The 17081-nt window shown below is 47.9% G+C and overlaps 3 protein-coding genes and 1 long non-coding RNA gene across 4 annotated transcripts; 2 read left to right on the forward strand and 2 right to left on the reverse strand.

Annotated features, from left to right (window-relative positions):
• Window positions 1–6: 6 nt before the first annotated feature.
• On the reverse strand, window positions 7–1143 carry LOC136532040 (GEM-like protein 4). The gene is made up of 2 exons (XM_066524670.1): window positions 770–1143; window positions 7–662 (listed from the first exon to the last, which is right to left on the reverse strand). Exons 1-2 carry the CDS (start codon window positions 945–947, stop codon window positions 202–204), a joined length of 639 nt encoding a protein of 212 aa, XP_066380767.1. The 5' UTR covers window positions 948–1143; the 3' UTR covers window positions 7–201.
• Window positions 1144–4477: 3334 nt separating this feature from the next.
• Window positions 4478–4885, reverse strand: LOC136532038 (uncharacterized). Its single transcript, XM_066524668.1, has one exon. The coding sequence runs from the start codon at window positions 4883–4885 to the stop codon at window positions 4478–4480; it is 408 nt and encodes a 135-aa protein (XP_066380765.1).
• A 1511-nt stretch (window positions 4886–6396) lies between these two features.
• Window positions 6397–7047, forward strand: LOC136532041 (uncharacterized). The gene is made up of 3 exons (XR_010778161.1): window positions 6397–6577; window positions 6688–6808; window positions 6897–7047. It is a non-coding gene; the product is annotated as an uncharacterized lncRNA (long non-coding RNA).
• Window positions 7048–7560: 513 nt separating this feature from the next.
• LOC136532039 (uncharacterized) lies at window positions 7561–8563 on the forward strand. The gene is made up of 3 exons (XM_066524669.1): window positions 7561–7652; window positions 7731–7964; window positions 8294–8563. The coding sequence occupies exons 2-3, from the start codon at window positions 7767–7769 to the stop codon at window positions 8477–8479; spliced, it is 384 nt and encodes a 127-aa protein (XP_066380766.1). The 5' UTR covers window positions 7561–7652; window positions 7731–7766; the 3' UTR covers window positions 8480–8563.
• Window positions 8564–17081: the final 8518 nt, after the last annotated feature.

Raw genomic sequence — 17081 nt, forward strand, 5'->3', positions numbered from 1 at the left:
CGTAATTTAATAAATTTTCTCGATCCTATATTCGGTATACCGGACTTGCTTCAATGCCAAAAACGCCAAGCAATCCATCAAGAACACTGAACCCTACTACATATGCACAAAGACGAACCAGAGTACCAGACCACAAGCACAACGCCCGCCCGAACACCGGCGCCGACGGACGACGCCGGACGTTCGTTCCTTCGCGTCAGGTCATTGCGACGACTGCACGGCGATGGCCTTCTCCAGCTCCTGCAGGGACACCTGGTACCTGACGAATCCCATGAACCAGAACTCGAAGCCGTCGTCCGTGACGACCTGCACGTACTTCTGCTCCGGCCGGTCCTTGTTCTCGCTCGGCTTGGCCGTCTTGACCCTCCGCAGCGGGATGGCCACCTTGTACGGCACCCGCACCACCGTGTCGCCCTGCGGAGAAGTCAGCGCCAGCGAGCGGTCGCTCTGGAACGCGATCCGCTCCGTGGACACGAAGAGCATCCCCGCGATCGGGCCCGCGGTCGTCGACAGGTAGCACTGTGAGGCCCTGAGGAGCTTCTCGCCCTTGTCGGCGGAGAACCGCCGCCGGAACACCTTCTCCACGCCGCCGGCCTGCAGGATCCTTGCCCCCAGCGACAGCTTGCCCTTCACGGTCTCGTACAGTTTTGGCCCCAGAGTCACTGCAAATATCATCGAGCAAGAGCACGTTCAGTCTCAGATACAGAGAGCCGAATCCATGGACTGACAGGAAGCATCCGTGATTTGGTTGGATCGGAGAAGGAGTTACCATGTTCTTTCAGGCCTTGGGCAACCCTATCCCCGGTCCGGCCGAACTTTGCAGCCCGTCCGCCCGCGGCGGTTGCGTTCTTGGCGGCGCCGTTGCTGGGGAAATCCGGCTTCTCAATGCCGAACGCCCTGTTGTTCACAGGGATGCCGATCACATGCTCGTGCCCTGCCTTCTCCATCTCTTCTTGAATCTTGACCGAGGTGGCGAGGTAACCGAGGTGCCCTGCCTTCTCCTTGTTGCTTGCCGAATTCGCGGCTGAGCTTCCGGCCGGCCTCTGTGCGATCGAGGTGGTTGCTAGCTGGTGAGCGGTGGGTTGTGGCTTGTTGTGTGTTGGTGTGTCCGGGTTGTTGCTGCTCGAGCTCCGTGCTCCAAATGGGAAGAGGAGGGATGTCTTTTATAAGCCGTGAACCTGTCAATGCTATTTTTTTTTGCCGTTCACAACGATCAAAAGCTGGGTGCCTATTCCAATACTCGATGGCTTTTGAATGGAACAGTCATCATCCCCCATGTGGAGTTGAGGATAAAAGAAGATTTCCCAAGGTGCAGTTGGACCCCCTACCTAATGCCGTCCTCCTGCATGTGCAAGGGCCCCTCTGCTGCTATGTGTTCATGTGCCATGAGCAGTGGCGGATCTAGAAAATACATTTAGGGGGGCTGGGAACTCATCTTCAACCTCCGTCGGGAGCACTCCAGCACATTCTTCCCTGTTGATAATGGCTGAAAAATTCATGGAGGGGCTAAGGGGGGCTCCAATGGAGCGGCCAGGGTAGGGGGGGCTTGAGCCCCGGCAGCCCCCCTGGCCATGAGTGGCATCCATGCATGCAGGCCGTGGTATGTATTCATATATCCAACCAACCCGTTACGTGCATGTGCATGCATGTTTGGGACCCGAAATATCTATGGCACGATTTGACCTAAAAAGTTCAATGGCATGGTTCATAATTACCATTTTGACAAAAGGAAAACCAGGCCTCTAGTCTAGTATTTTTGGGACAAAAAAAACTAAACTGTTCTTCGAGGTAAAGAAAGCCAGGAAGAGATGAAATCGACATTGCACCATGCCTTGCCACCCATAAAATTTGCACGTACAGTACGTTGCCGGAGCTTATTTGACGCCGGGAATGACGTGGAAACAGGTAGAAGGATCCTCCATTGAGCGGCACGGCAGGGGGGGTTGGCAGGGCATGCGCCACTATGTTCTGGTCTTCTGGATGACCACGAAGATGGTTCTTCCACTTCCGCGTGTATGGAAGACACCGTCACACGTTCGGTCACTTGCAACACAGCACTAGACTAGAGGCGGAGGGGGGATCGTGCAGTGGTTCCTTTGCTTTTTCTCGGCGCCCACCGCGGCTCTGAATCAGCGTCGCGTCCGACTCGGCGCCGAGTCATATCCGCGAGCGAAAATCCACCCGCCGATCGCCAGATTGACAGCCAGCACCGATCCGAACGTGGGTTGGTCTGGTCGCCGTCGCCGGTGGGCGGTGGCGATCGAGCCAGCCGCCAGCCGGGCCAGGATCTGCAGGCTGATTCAAAGCTACTCGTTGACAAGTTGAGAGAGGCTTTTAGCTTGCGTTGTCAGCGGTGATGCGATCCCGCGTGTACGCCAGCTAGGTCGTCTGATTTGGATTATTTATGTTTCGCTCTTTGGACTGTGCTGTCGAGACCGATCGGAATTCGTGGTGGTTGGGGTTTCAGAAGGTCAAAATGGATATCTTCGATTTGGCTCTGCATTGAACTTCAACCCCAAGCTAAAGCTGTTGCGGCGAAAGGTCGTGGCGCCAGGAAAAGGGCGCGAAATGGGGGCAATGGGGGTATGGACTCGAGCGCCCGTCGAATGTATCTTTTGCTACCGTTGAATACCTGAATCTGAATGAATGGATAAGGATTTGGATATAGGGAAAACGTGGATGCACATAGTGTCATAGGGTTTGTATACTTTCACTACGGGAAAACCGGCCTTTCCCGAGAGCCTAAATAGTTGCCGAGCGCAAAACAAAGGGCTCTCAGCAAAGAACTGATTTGCCGAGAGCACCTCTCGACAAAGTAAAACTCTGGGCAAAGGTTAACTTTGCCGAGAGCACGGCTCACGGCAAACAAAAATGCTCGGCAAACTTGTCCTTTGCCATAAGAACTCACGGCAAACATAACATTTGCCGAGAGCCGGCCTCTCGGCAAAGAAGTCCGCACGGCAATAGGCTTCCAGCGGTATTTAGGCTTGCGGCGTTAATTATTTGCCGAGAGCCGCTCTCGGCAAAGTGACCTATTTGCCGAGAGCCATGTATGGCTCTCGGCAAAGGGTGCTTATTATTTCATGTGTTTCTCTTCTCCTCGCTTTTGTCCAAAAATATTATTATTTTTTTATTTTGGGCGCTCTAAACTTTTTTCTCTATACACATACTATAGGTTCTACTCAATATTAAAATTTTGTGTATTTTTGTAATTATTTGCTATATCTATTTAATTAATTGCATTTCAAGCAGTTTTTTTAATCACGGGTAAAAATTAAAATTTGAACGACGAGTGATTTAAACACGGGAAATAATTAAGTATAAATTGATATTCATGCTATTTATGCATTATTGAGGCCAAATAACATCTTGTTGACGTTTTTTTCACCTTTTATTTTACGAATCGAATACCACGAAAATGTCGCCGAACGATTTAAAAATTCTTAAAAAAACGGAAACGAAGTCGGAAAATTGTGATATTTGCAATAAAGTCATGGTACCACACTTGGAGGCCGTGGTAAAAATTTGAAAAAGTTTCGCACAAGCGGTGGCGTCTGATTCTTACAATCTGAAACATCTCCAAATATGTTTCATAGAGTTGAGAAGGATCCATTAGGATTTTCAAACAATGTCACGCGTGAATTAGGTTTTGGACTTCCAAACTTTTTCTATAGTCATTAGAAAGCATAAATTGTAACACGACAAAATTTCGTAATTTTTGGAAGCCGTTTGCTATTTTTTAATTCTTTTTTACAAATTATTTGCCGAGAGCATATGGGTTTTGCTCTCGGCAAAGAACCTTTGCCGAGAGCTCTCTGGTTAGCTCTCGGCTCCGATTTCTTTTTTTTTACCTGGCCTGCATCAAGGGTTTGCCGAGCGCCCCTAGAAGCTCTCGGCAAAGAGTTATTTTTTTAAAAAAAATCATTTTGAAAAAAAATATTTAAAAAAACCTTTCTTTGCCGAGAGTGGCTCTCAGCAAAGATTTATTAGGTTTTGCCGAGAGCAGCTCTTGGCAAAGGATTAAAATTTTTTTCCATTTATTTTGAAAAAAATCTGGGCTGAGTAAAAAAAGAAATTTTTTTTGCTGCTGCAGTTATTTAAATAAGAAATAAGTATATTTTTCAAAAAAAAATGTTTGCCGAGATCCGGATCGGCCTGGTGCTCAGCAAAGATGGGATGTTTGCCGAGAGCCGTCGTGATCTGGCTCTTGGCAAAGTGGGCCTCCAGGTTATTTAAATTTTTTTGCTGCTGCAGTTATTTAAATAAGAAATAAATAATTTTTTCAAAAAAAAAAAGTTTGCCGAGAGCCGGATCGGCCTGGCTCTCGACAAAGGCGGGATGTTTGCCGAGAGCCGCCGTGATCTGGCTCTCGGCAAAGTGGGCCGGCGCCGTGATCTGGCTCTCGGCAAAGTGGGCCTCCAGGTCTTATCCAATGCGCCCGCGACACAAAGGCTATCCAACCGCCACCGGCCCGCGCTCACTGCTGCCCGCCGCCACCGCGCCCGCGCTCACTGCTGCTCGCCGCCGCGCCCGTGGAGCTCGCCGCCGCCGCCCGTGCAGCTCGTCGCCGCCCCGCCCGCGCCGTCCAGCCGCAGCAGAACGCCTGCCCGCCGTTCCGGCCGCCGCAGCAGGCCTCGCCTGGCCGCGCGCCGCTGGCTGGCTGCGGCCGCCCGCCCGCCCGGACAGCGCCGCGCCTGACCACCCGGCCGGCAGCAGGCCTCGCCCGGTCGCCCGCCGCTGGCTGCCGCGGCCGCCCGCCCGCCTGGCCCGCGCTCGCGCGCCCGCCCGACAGCACCGCGCCCGCCCGCCCGGCCGACAGGCCGGCAGCCCCTCCCCGCCCCGGCCACACCGCAACGCCTCCCTGCGATTCGCGCCCTAGCCGCATCCCCCCGGTCGCCGCAGCCCCGCCCCCGCCGGCGTCCGCCTATCTCCGCTCTACGTGCCCGACGCCCTAGGTATTGCAATCTTGTATTTCTTGGTAGTGGTAGTGGTAGTGGTAGTGGTAGTGGTAGTGGTGGGGTGGTGGTGGAGTGGTGGTGGATTGGTGGAGTGGTGGCGGTGGTGCTGGGGTGGTGGAGGTCATGGTGGTGGTGTTGGGGTGGTGTTGAAGTGGTGGTGGAGGTTTCGGCGGAGGTTTCGGCGGTGGTGTGCCGATGGCGTTTCGACGTTTGGGATTGTCGATTGTTGTTTATGTTGGAATTGTATATGTGCATGCCGGCCATCGTGCCGTTGAGATATATATGCTTGCCGACCATCGTGTCGTTTGTTTCTTGCAGGTTTTGGAGACCTCACCCTGCAGGGGAGGTGCTGCCGAAATTTTGAATTGATGGTCTTGTGTCCTTTTGATTTTCAGAGAAGATCCTGTCGGAGGCTAGCCGGAGTACCTCGTCTTCCTTGACGTTGCGGGTCTGCCCGCACCGCGTCGCCTCGCCACTGCACCGACCCGCCACGGCCCCGCTAGCCTGACTTCACCGCCACCTAAGGTATAACCACTATTTCTTTGTCCTGGGCATGTATCTCCACGTAACCCAGTTAGGCGTCTCCCGTTCGAAAGAGATAGGGTTATAAATATGCAGATCTTTGCATATCTATAACCGTATTTGTTTTGAATTGTTCACGTTTTTTTGGACAGCCCGAGGATGCGTAGATGGTGTTAGTTTCCATGGTCTGCTCCGATCCGAGACAGAGTTTTGACAGTACCTTCCTGTTGTTCTCCGGATACACAATCTCCCTGTCCGGACGTGTATTTGGAGAACAGCGGGGAGGTGCTGCCGAATTTCTGTCTCGGATAGGACTAGACCATGGGAACTAACCCCATCTATGCATCCTCGGGTGGGATTAGGACCTATCCTTACCTATTAGATGGTAGGAACGACGTGTAGATGCAAGTCCATGGTCATATTTATTACTTGGTGATATATATGTTAGAGGATGGATGACCGTGAGTGGATGTACTCGGGCCGCCGGAGCACCCGTGAGATTACCAGAGAATGGGTCGTCAGGACCGAGGCTTTCATCGAGCAAGCATTTGACCAGGCTCCCGGAGCGGTTGCCGTTTTTTGTCCTTGCACCAACTGTAAGAATAGAAAGAGGCAGACAAAGGAGGTGATGACTTCACATCTTGCTAGGAATGGATTTACAAAAAACTATACCCAGTGGAGATGATCTTTCCACCTGGCTTCTTCAACCTGATGCAGCATTTGATTCTGCACCTCCCGTATGAGGCACGAATGGGGGGTCCCGTGCAGGCCCGTTGGTGCTATCCAATCGAGATATGTCTAAAGGTTCTTCGGAAGAAATGCAGAAACAAATGCAAAATCGAGGCTTCCATGGCGGAAGCATTCGTTCTAGAGGAGGTTACTAACTTCACACAAGCATACTATGATGACACGCTTCCTAGCGTGCATAATCGACCGCCTCGTTACAATGCTGGTGAAAATGAATCAAAACTCAGCCTTTTCCAAGGGCAACTTGGAAGTGCAAGTGATGCGACCTCATTGTTGTTGAAAAACGAAGAGTGGCGCACAATCATGATATATGTGTTGACCAATCTTACCGAAATGGAGCCGTACATGCAGTAAGTGGCATCTTGCACGAACTATGCAATTCGGCATCTTGCATGATATATGTGTTGACCAATCATGATATACATTCGGCATCCAGCCTCCTTGTTTCTCGTTGTTATAGGGAGTTTATTAATGAGAACTGGCATCTATCAAGGGAACCTACCCCTCAAGAACGTGACACCATTCTTCATCAGGGTGCGGGAAATGGAATCTCCGATTTTATTTCTTGGTTCAAACAAAAGGTACTATGCAATTTAGCTTGTACTAAATTTGACATTCCCAGTTGCATGTACATTCTAACTTAACGATCTATCCTGCTTGACCTTGCAGAGCCAAACCGATTTGACTATGAATCCAGAGCTGAGACAGGTTGCCAATGGCTTTGAACATAGGGTAAAGTCATTTTCTGGTTATGATGTGAATGGATACCGATTTCACACAACAAGACACGAGCAGAGGCGGCCCAATCGAAGAACCACGAATTCCGGAGTTTTTACTGGCGGCCTTGATGGGGCGGATAACCACACCGTCCTCCAGGAACGGCGTTTGCTGATGCCAGGTGTATCACACCACCTGGGCAACCTTAACATCCACGAATACGGGGCAAGATGGGTACGTGACTTGGTGTAGCTTCAATTATTCTTTCAGACGCTTATTCCTGCATGATTTGTAACCGTCTTGTTGTTTTTGTCGCAGTCGGCTACACATCAAAACCAGCCATGCGGAGAGCTCAAGTCATGGGTTCTGGCCCATAAGGGTAAGGCGACAAACGAAATCGACTGGAACCCGGACGACCCAGCCGAGTCCTTCACCAACGAGAGCATCCCCGAGCGCATCAGTCAGTACACCAAGGCGGCAAGGATGGTCCATGGGGCAGACTGGGATCCGCACACCGCGGACATTGACGGCGACATCGTCATGAGGGTGGGAGGAGGCAAGAAGCATGGGCGGTACCTCATCGGCAACAGCACGCTCGACCCGCATAGCACTCCCACTCTCTCACAGGTCCGGGCAAGCAGCACGAGCGGTAGCGTGCCCATACGCCCAAGGCAGGACACTTCGACGCATCGTGTGGCAGCACTACAGGTTATTTCTGTTTTATTCGTCGTTCTTTGTTTTTACATTCCTCGAAACTGCTTGTAACAATGCGGTGAAAAATTACAGGCCCAGGTGCTTGCGCTCCAGGAGCATAAGGCAAGGATGGAGGAAGAGCGACAGAGGGAGCGGGAGGCCGAGCGACAGAGGATGGAGGCCGAGCGACAAAGGTTGGAGGCCGAGCGGACGAGGTTTGACGCCTTGGCTCAGTACGTGGCAAGTCTTGGCGTCACGATGGGTCGTCCAGCGCCACCAGAGCTGTTCGCTCCTCCACCGCCTTACCCATACCCACCTTACCCATCCGTGAGTTCAACTTCTCTAACAAAAGCTCTTTACTGTGCATGTCGGCCATCGTGCCGTTGATATGTGATGGGAGGCCTTCGTGCCGTTCATATATATGTGTGCCGGCCATCTCGCCGTTGATATGTGGTGGACGGCTATCGTGCCGTTGGTTTTCTTGCAGGTTTTGGAAACCCCACCGTGCAGGGGAGGTGCTGCCGAAATTTTAATGTGTCTAGGCTTAGATTTCAATTTTATACCTAGTTCTGCAAATATTGACTTGTGTACGCTTAGATTACAATTATATGCCTTAGTATTACTATAATTACTAATTTTTCTTCTCCTTTGTGCAGAATCAATCGGCGGGTTCGAATGAGGGGCCTCAACAGCCGCTGTCGGGAGGGTCGTGGCACGCGCCGTATCCACCACTTCCGCCGCATCAGCAGCCGTCGGGAGCGTCGGGGTACCAGCAGTATCCACCGCCGCAGCAGCAGCAGCCGCCGGAGGGAGGGTCGAGGGACTGGGATGCTTGGGGGTGAGCTTGTTGCTCTTCATAATGTATTGTCGTGCACTTTGTGAGATGAACTGTTGGATTTGAGATGTTAAGATGGATTATGTGAGACATGTGATGTGGATGGCATATTTGTTAAATATGTGATATTTGTGATATATATGATGTGTTATATTTGTGAAATATGTGATGTTGAAGTTGGAAATATAAACAAAAATAAAAAAAAATGCTCTCTGGACTCTTTGCCGAGAGCCCAACTAACTGGGATCTCGGCAAAGAGTAAGATTTGCCGAGCACCTAACTCTCGGCAAATATGACTCTTTGCCGAGAGCATATTCTAGGGCTCTCAGCAAAGCTTTCCTTTGCGGAGAGCTGGCTCTCGGCAAACCTTTCCTTTGCCGAGCGCTGGCTCTCAGCAAAGAAGTTTTTTTAAAAAAAAACCACCTCAGCCCCATAATCTATTTTATTTTTAAAAAAAAAAATCTTTGCCGAGAGTTGCTCTCGGCAAAGAAGTGTATGGGACGACCGTTACGGGCGGGTTGCCGTTACAACGGTGATATTTTGCCGAGAGTTAGGTTTTGCTGAGAGTTTTTATTTTGCTCTCGGCAAAGAGTTTGCCGAGAGGGGCTTTCGGCAAATAAACCTTTGCCGGGAGACCTTTTGCCGATCGCTCTTTGCCGAGAGCAGCTCTCGGCAAATGATCTGCCGAGAGTGAAATCCTCTTTGCCGAGAGCTTCGGGCTCTCGGCAAAGGAGGGGAATCCGGTTGTGTTTATTAGTGTCGGAGCTGAAAGGATCGTGTGTATGCTGACAGCTTGGTCCATGCATGCAGCACATCTCATCAGATGAACAAAGATCGTCCTTAGATACAGCGATCATCCGTTTAGCTGGAATATAGTGGGTGCTAAATTTCAATAGCAGTATCTGAAAAAAAAAAGACACCTACAAAAAGACAACTGCTTGCAACTGTGTTCATCCTTGACTAATAGATTCTTTCTCCAAGCTAGTGGATATAGGTGAGGATCAAGGTCCATTGGTGCTTTGCTATTTAGCCATGAAGATTGACTAAATTTTTCTTTTATCTCCTATTCCAATTTATACACTAGTGCTTGTCCTGAAAAGTGCTCTGTCAATACCGTCACAAGGTTGTTGTGTGCCAACCCATAGTCAATCAGGTTTGGTCCATCCTATTCAGTGCCATCTGAGTCGAAGTGCTCGACCAAACCAGTTAAAATCCCAAATTCCCAAGCCTCCTATGTCCATTGGTTTCATCACATTTTGCCATTTCATGAGTAAGTGCCATCGGATGCGGAACAACCAAGTTTGTCGATGTTGTGTAACTTTGATATTTTCCTATCCTCTTAATGAAAAACAGGCAACAGCCTGCTCTAAAAAAAAATGAGGCAGTGCCCTCCACTTGCATTGTTGATCCCTTCTACAAGAAAGCTCTTCTAATCTTGTCAATTTTCTTCAACGCCCATTTCTTCAGTGCGAAGATGATCAGAAAATGAATTGGCATGGAGGATAGCGCCAAATTGATTAACATTTGTCCTCCTGATTTGTCCAGGAACTTAGCTTTCCAGCTTGGCAATTTTGCTGAGACTTTGTCAATCAACGGTTGTATTTGTATACCAGCCCTCTTCAATTGCCTAAGGTGTATTTGCAAGCCCAAGTACTTGCATGGGAATTATAGGATCGGACACTGAACGTCCTCTAGAATACTGTCGAACTGGAACTCACCACAATTGGATAAAAAGCACTCTTGCTGAAATTTGAGACCAGGCCAGAGGCTTCCCCGAGAAAGCCTTGAGAAAATGCAAGGGTACGTCTACTTCTTCTCTGGTCACATTTTTAGGAAAACCGTTGCATCATTAGAGTACAGACTCACTCTAAGTTTGGTCGATCTATGATGAACAGGGCTGAGCAAACTTTCCTGAGTTGTTGGATCAAAAAGTTTACGCAGAGAGTCAATTGCAATCACAAAGAGTAGAGGTGAAAGAGGTTCTCCTTGTCACAATCCACATCCATGTTTGAACCATTTGCTTCTAGCTCAATTTACAAAAGCCGAGAAGGTGGTCATGTTGATGATAGAAGTAATTTACCACCGCGTCCGCCATGAAATCCTCTTTGATTATATCCCAAAGTTTGACAAGTGTGGCAATGTACGTATGGATGGATGTTACGTACACGGCAGACCGGTCCTTATTAGTGTCTTGCACTGTTGGGTTGAAGGAATGGATAAGCTTTCATTCTTACCCTGACTCATCCGATGATCAATATGGCTTCACACGCGCAATGCATTCAGCTCCGCATTTCCTTCTTTTTGTGAAGTGTGCGAAAATAAGCTCCGAGTCTCCGATCCGAGCAAGGCCCCACCAGTAAAGTAGTAAGCCCGCTATGAGTGAAGCTCGACGTATTAAACTTGCATGTGGTCATGTGGAAAGTGGAATTGACAATAGGACACACAAAGTCGATTTTCTTTCCTTTTTTATTTGAGACTTTTCCCTGTGTGCCCTTATAAAAGATCGTAATCCCCTGTGTGTCCCTGAAAAAATTCAGCGGTCTTCAGCGCCACTACTCCAACTTTTTCGTGTCATCCATGCCACTTCCGTCAGTTTGGGCTCTAACGCCGTTAAACTGCAGGTGTGAAAAGACGAAAATGCCCTTAAGTTCAAATATGTTATTAATTTTTTTTGAGCATCTTAACGACTTCAAATGAAAAAACTCAAAACTAGAAAGTTGTAGATCTCGTCGAGATCTATAATTTTCATATAAATTTTTTTCATTTAATTTCGCAAAAAAATATGATTTGATATGATTAATATATCTTAGAAAAATCATATTATTTTTTTTGCGAAATTAAATAAAAAAAAATTTATATGAAAATTATAGATCTCGACGAGATCTACAACTTTCTAGTTTTGAGTTTTTTCATTTGAAGTCGTTAAGATGCCCAAAAAAAATTAATAACATATTTGAACTTAAGGGCATTTTCGTCTTTTCACACCTGCAGTTTAACGGCGTTAGAGCCCAAACTGACGGAAGTGGCATGGATGACACGAAAAAGTTGGAGTAGTGGCGCTGAAGACCGCTGAATTTTTTCAGAGGCACACAGGGAATTACGATCTTTTATAAGGGCACACAGGGAAAAGTCTCTTTTTTATTTTGATGAGAAAAGGTCGATTTTCTTCGTTACCGTTTCAAAAAATTGAAGAGCTCTCTTACTGTTCTTTTCCTAATCAGCGAGCTGCTCAAGTAGTAGGCTCGAGAGCAATCCCGTGAAAACCACTGCGTTCTGTTCGTTTGGCTGTGGCTTGTCGTAAACGATCGTAAATTTCCAGCCGAAACAGTATTTTTCTCTCACACAAACCAGCCAGCAGTACTTCTTCACGAACCAGCAACGATACGAACCAGCCAACCGAACAGGATGTAAACTCCAGCTTTTGAATATCGTCGCGTCTTTGCGCTTTGCTTCACGGGGCGGCGGGGTGGGGTAAGAACGAAAAAGTGACAGTGTGAAGTAATAAAAGGGCAATTGGGTTTCTCAGGTCGCAAATTTACAATCAGAAAGCAATGGAACAGTGTATGTTAGATTATGACATGACCTCAATCAACGGATGGGATGATCAGGACCGGCAACTGCACACATCATCCAGCAACTTAAAGGCGTGCGCACGCATTACGAGCGCATAAAGTTTTTTTTTTTGTTTAAGAAATGGCTTTGTGTTAGGTTGTGTTATTTGTGTTTGCTTACCAATCAAAAGTTTACCTACATGTTTATATTAAAAAAAAAACTTAGCTGCATGCAGCGGCTTGATGGCCTAAAACAAATCAGTTCAAGTCGAGATGGTGTCGTGCGTTGCCGACACAGGCCGGTGGCTGATGATCGATTTAGGTCCCGCGCGCCCTGTTGCAGTTTGTTGTCACCGATGAAACAGCCAACTAATTCTTTGATCTTTCTGCTGTTGGCTAGCTTCTCAGCCTAGGCTCCCGTTCGGCTGGCAGAATTTTGGCTAAAACTGTCTGAAAACACTGTTCCAGCTGAATGGTTGCGAGAGAAAAATACTGTTCCGGCTGAAAAAAAAAGAAGTCAAACAAGCAGAATATGAGGTAAGCCGAACAGGGCCTAGAGACTCACTGGCGCCGGACCTCCGAAGCAGATGAGCATGTATCGCCTGCTACTGCCTAGCCGCCCGTCCGCCCGCGCCTGCCGCTGCACACGTATCGCTGCTGCATGCGCACGTCCGTCCCCTTTTGCCTTGCCCCGCCCCGCACGCATACCCCGCTCCTGTCTGCCTCGTCCCGTCCTGCACGTGCCCGCCGCTCCTTCCTGTAGGGTCGAGATGGCGGACTAGAAGAAGATGAATAGTTCTTTCTAAAACTTAATCGCGTCGGCTAACCGATACAAGTGTGGAATTAAAACTATCGGTCTAGCCAAGACTACACCCCTCTATCTAAGTTATCAAGAACCTTGAAAAGATCCTAAATAAGCAAATAAGGTGTCGGGCTAGCTAGAGCTCTACTAACCAATCTAGCTTGCAAGGTCACACAAACCTATGTAACTAGTACTTTACACAACCGAGGAAGCTCCTACACAATCTAGTAAGCAAAAGCACAAAGCCACCTAAACTTATTAGCAATGCTCAATAAAAAGGCTACACAAGCCAAATTAGAGAGCATAAATTACTTAGCTACACAAACTAAGCAATGTGACTAACAAGGTTACTAAAACCACATTAGCCACTCAAGGAAACTACTTCTTATGCTATACAAGTAAGAAGGAGACTAGCAAGCTACTAAAGCTAAACAAGTCACAAGAGCAACTACACAAGCACAATGTATATAAAAGTAATACAAGCTTGTGTTTTGCGGAATGCAAACAACCGAGAAGATGATGAAGACAATGTTGACACGGTGATTTTCTCCCAAAGTTCACTTGGTTGCCACCAAGCTACATTCCCGTTGTGTCGACCGCTTACTTGGTGGTTCAGCGGCTAATTGGCATCACCCGCCAAGCCCGCACGTCGGGCACCGCAAGAACCTACCCCGAAAGTGAGGGTAGCTCAATTACACGCTCGAATAGAGTTGCTCTTCACGATCCCCGTGGGGTGAGCATAATCCCCCTCACAAATCCTCCTCCGGAGCACAGCACAATCTTCTCACATGCTTCAACGGAGTCACAAGCCACCAAGCCATTTAGGAGGTGGCAACCTCCAAGAGTAATAAGCATCACCGGCTTGCAACTTGATCACTTAGTGCCACTTGATGCAACCTCATGATGCAATCGCACTAGAATCACACTCACTCGCAATCGGATGCAACCACTATGTGCACAAGTGAGTTAGAGGCTCTCCTAGCACTCCCCAAGCATGGACACTAAGTCCCAAGGGTGCTAAGCATCATCCAAGGCCGGTCACACTTCTTTTATAGCTCCAAGGGCTAAAATAGTTGTTACCCCTTCACTATGCGTTTTACGAGCGGACCGGACGCTCTGGCCCAGCGTTCGATCGCGCTACGCCGTCCATGTGTTGCCCTACGTTCAACCAGAGTCGCTCGATCTCAACGGTAACTTCACACGCCAACAATCAAAGATGACCGGACGCGCCAAACCCACGACCTGATGCACCCTAGTCGCGTCAGATCTCTCCCGCACGCGCGCAGCCAACACCTGATCGGACGCGCCTCTGCTCCACGACCTGACGCGCTACCGCCTGAGTTCGATCATTTCCAGAGAGCTCACTGAGCCTCTGTTTTGCGACCGGACGCGTCAGGTGAGTCACGATCGGACGCAGCACCTGAGTCCGGTCCTTCACCGCCTACCACGTGTCAATGCTAAGCCCGCGCCACTACGTCAGTGAACATCAGAGATGACCGGACGTGGCCCCTATGTGTCAGGTCACTCTTCGCGCCAGCGTTCGGTCACAAGACCGAGACCGCGCGGTCTCAGCTGCCACTTGACCGGACGCGTAGGTCCTATGGAGGCCAACATCTGATCACTCACAATGACACTTTCTCACATCTGTTTCTTCGCCGAGTTGATCCACAACAACTCCAACCACTTCTCCTTTATAAATATGCTAACACCACCAAGTGATCACCACCTTTGTGCACGTGTATTAGCTTTTTACAAATATTTTTCCAAAGGATTAGCACTCTTTTCTCAACGCCACTCGATCCTAACACGTATGCAAAGTTAGATCGCTCAAATGGCACTAGATGATCGATGTGCAAACAAGTTTGCTCCTCTTAGTAGTACGGCTATCTATCCTAAACCCGATCATCAACTTCTCTACACGCCTATGACCGGTGAAATAAAATGTCCTAGGTTATACCTTTGCCTTGCGCATTCTATTTCATCTCCTTTAATGTCGATGCAACACATGCAACAACCAATCAGCAAATAATATGATCCACTTCATATCATCACGTGACTGTATTGGTTCATCGATCTTGACATCATTTGCTCTTCACCGTTGCTTCGGTCCATCGGTGCCAAGTCATCACTCAACTTGCCCTTCACACTTGCAACCGGTCCGTTAAGCCAAGTCTTGTCTTGATCTTCTCCACCTTAGTCACATGGTTCAATGTCATGTCTCATATGCAATGAGCTCCTTCATCACATGTGTGAGCCTTGCAACAAATCCAGGCCATCTTCACCATCATGGCATGAGTTGCTCACACAAGTATCTATGGACTAATCACCTGTGTATCTCACATTAAACATAATTAATCCACCTAAGGTTGTCACTCAATTAGCAAAACCAAACAAGGACCTTTCACTTCCCCTTAACCCCCTCCTCTCTCCGCGTGGGTAGGACCCGAGAGCCCAGTTAAAGATGAGAACACCCCATCCTCAGGACCCCAGGCGCACTGTGCGCCCCATCCGCTGGCCCTTGGCTCGCCGTGCCCCTTTAGTGCCCGGGCTGTGCCCCCATGTCTCTTTGAACACATCTCTGAAACATGAAACACTTGCAATATAAGTCTAAAGCAGATGAAATATTTGGAACATACAATTACAACATATGTGTGAAACATATGCAACATCCAGATAAAACACTTGTAACATGAAAATACTTACTGCAACATAAGAATGAAATAGTTGAGTACTCCAGAAAAGAATGAAACAACTGAAATATTTGGAACATACTCTTGTAACATATGTGTGAAACATATGCAACATCAAAATCAAAACACATGCAACATACGTCTGAAACAGAAGAAACACTTTGAGCAAACGCTTGCAACATGCCTCTGAAACAGTTGTAGCATATGCAACATCCCGATCTACTTTTGCAACATCCATATAAAAGAGTTGCAACATACCTCTGAAATATCTGAAACACTTGAGACATGTGTTTGCAACATGCGCTTTCATCGAAACATCTCCTTGCTGCTTGGGAATGGAGGCTCGTCGACACGTGGAGTTCACCGATGTAGAGCTCGCCGGTGGCGCAGAGCTCGTTGCTCTAGTGGAGAAGGCCACGGCAGGTCTCGTGGAGAAGGCTGCGGCGGGTGTGTGTGCTGGAGAAGCCCACGGCAGGTGTGTGGTGCGGTGGAGAGGGAGGAAGACAGGCTGCCGTGTTCTGGCGCGGAGGAGATGCTGACCACGCGGAGCGAAGGCACGATGGAGATGGAGGCACGGTGGAGAGGGAAGCGCAGTGGAGTGCGCCGTTGCCAAGGCTGCGCGACGGAGAGCTGTTGCGGCGCTGCGGTGAGGTGAATTTTTTCTGTTTTTTAGGCGGTTAGGGGCGAGTGGATAAGCAGATAAGATGCGGTTGTTGGGCTATGTCACGGCCCACCATCGGCACCGTCCGGACGGACGGACGCCCTATACCCAGCATTACCATCTATCTTGACATGCACGCGGGCATACAACATATGTTAGTGAAGTATGCCATTTTGTTTCGAAAGACACTTCATAAGCAGACTTATATATACAAACTCAACTCTATAAACACAAAAACACATTTTATTTTTATAATCAGCTCCAAAAGACGAGCTACCATAGACTTTTTGCTTAAAGGACTTTTCATCTATCATTAAAAAAATATCACTAATAGAAAATTTAAAAATAAATCTAAAAAATAAGAGCACTCTCATTAAGTCGAAAAGTTAAATTATGGTGGACATGTTCCATCACAAGACAGTTGAAATTCAATTCATGCAATTTTGTTTTGTGCGTGGGGTCATGTGATGTGATGTGATGTGGCATCCTATTCAAAATGTAAACATATTCCCTCCATCCAAAAGAAAAGAAAGTCGCATAGGATTTTATGCAAGTCAAATTTTCTTAAGTTTAATTAGGTTTGTATCTCCAAATATGTTTATTATAAAATATATTCAATAACTTGTTTAATGTCACTTATTATACATTGCAGATATTAAATCTCTATGTATTTGATCAAAATTGAAAACATTTGACTTCTCGAGGAGTGAAAATGGTTTATACTCTATAGGATGGAGGGAGTTCTCGTTTGTCCCTACTTCATTTGTTATGTTAAGTGCAAATTCTGAGTTTGCTCAAAAACAGGAGCAAACAACTAAATGTTTATGATAAAAAGGTTAATTAATTCATTTAATTGTTCCGGACCATTTTCAGAGCGAGATATAAAGCCAGTACACATGTATGAA

Source organism: Miscanthus floridulus, unplaced genomic scaffold (genome assembly GCF_019320115.1).
Source record: "Miscanthus floridulus cultivar M001 unplaced genomic scaffold, ASM1932011v1 fs_516_2, whole genome shotgun sequence".
NCBI classification, from domain to species: domain Eukaryota; kingdom Viridiplantae; phylum Streptophyta; class Magnoliopsida; order Poales; family Poaceae; genus Miscanthus; species Miscanthus floridulus.

Bases quoted from the DNA above. Each gene is read 5' to 3' on its own strand.
- LOC136532040 (XM_066524670.1), bottom strand. From the start codon at position 947: ATGGAGAAGGCAGGGCACGAGCATGTGATCGGCATCCCTGTGAACAAC. The intron at 663-769 runs GTAACTCCTTCT...TGATATTTGCAG, and splicing joins CCAAGGCCTGAAAGAACATG to TGACTCTGGGGCCAAAACTG.
- LOC136532038 (XM_066524668.1), bottom strand. From the start codon at position 4,885: ATGCGGCTAGGGCGCGAATCGCAGGGAGGCGTTGCGGTGTGGCCGGGG.
- LOC136532039 (XM_066524669.1), top strand. From the start codon at position 7,767: ATGGAGGAAGAGCGACAGAGGGAGCGGGAGGCCGAGCGACAGAGGATG. The intron at 7,965-8,293 runs GTGAGTTCAACT...TCCTTTGTGCAG, and splicing joins CATACCCACCTTACCCATCC to AATCAATCGGCGGGTTCGAA.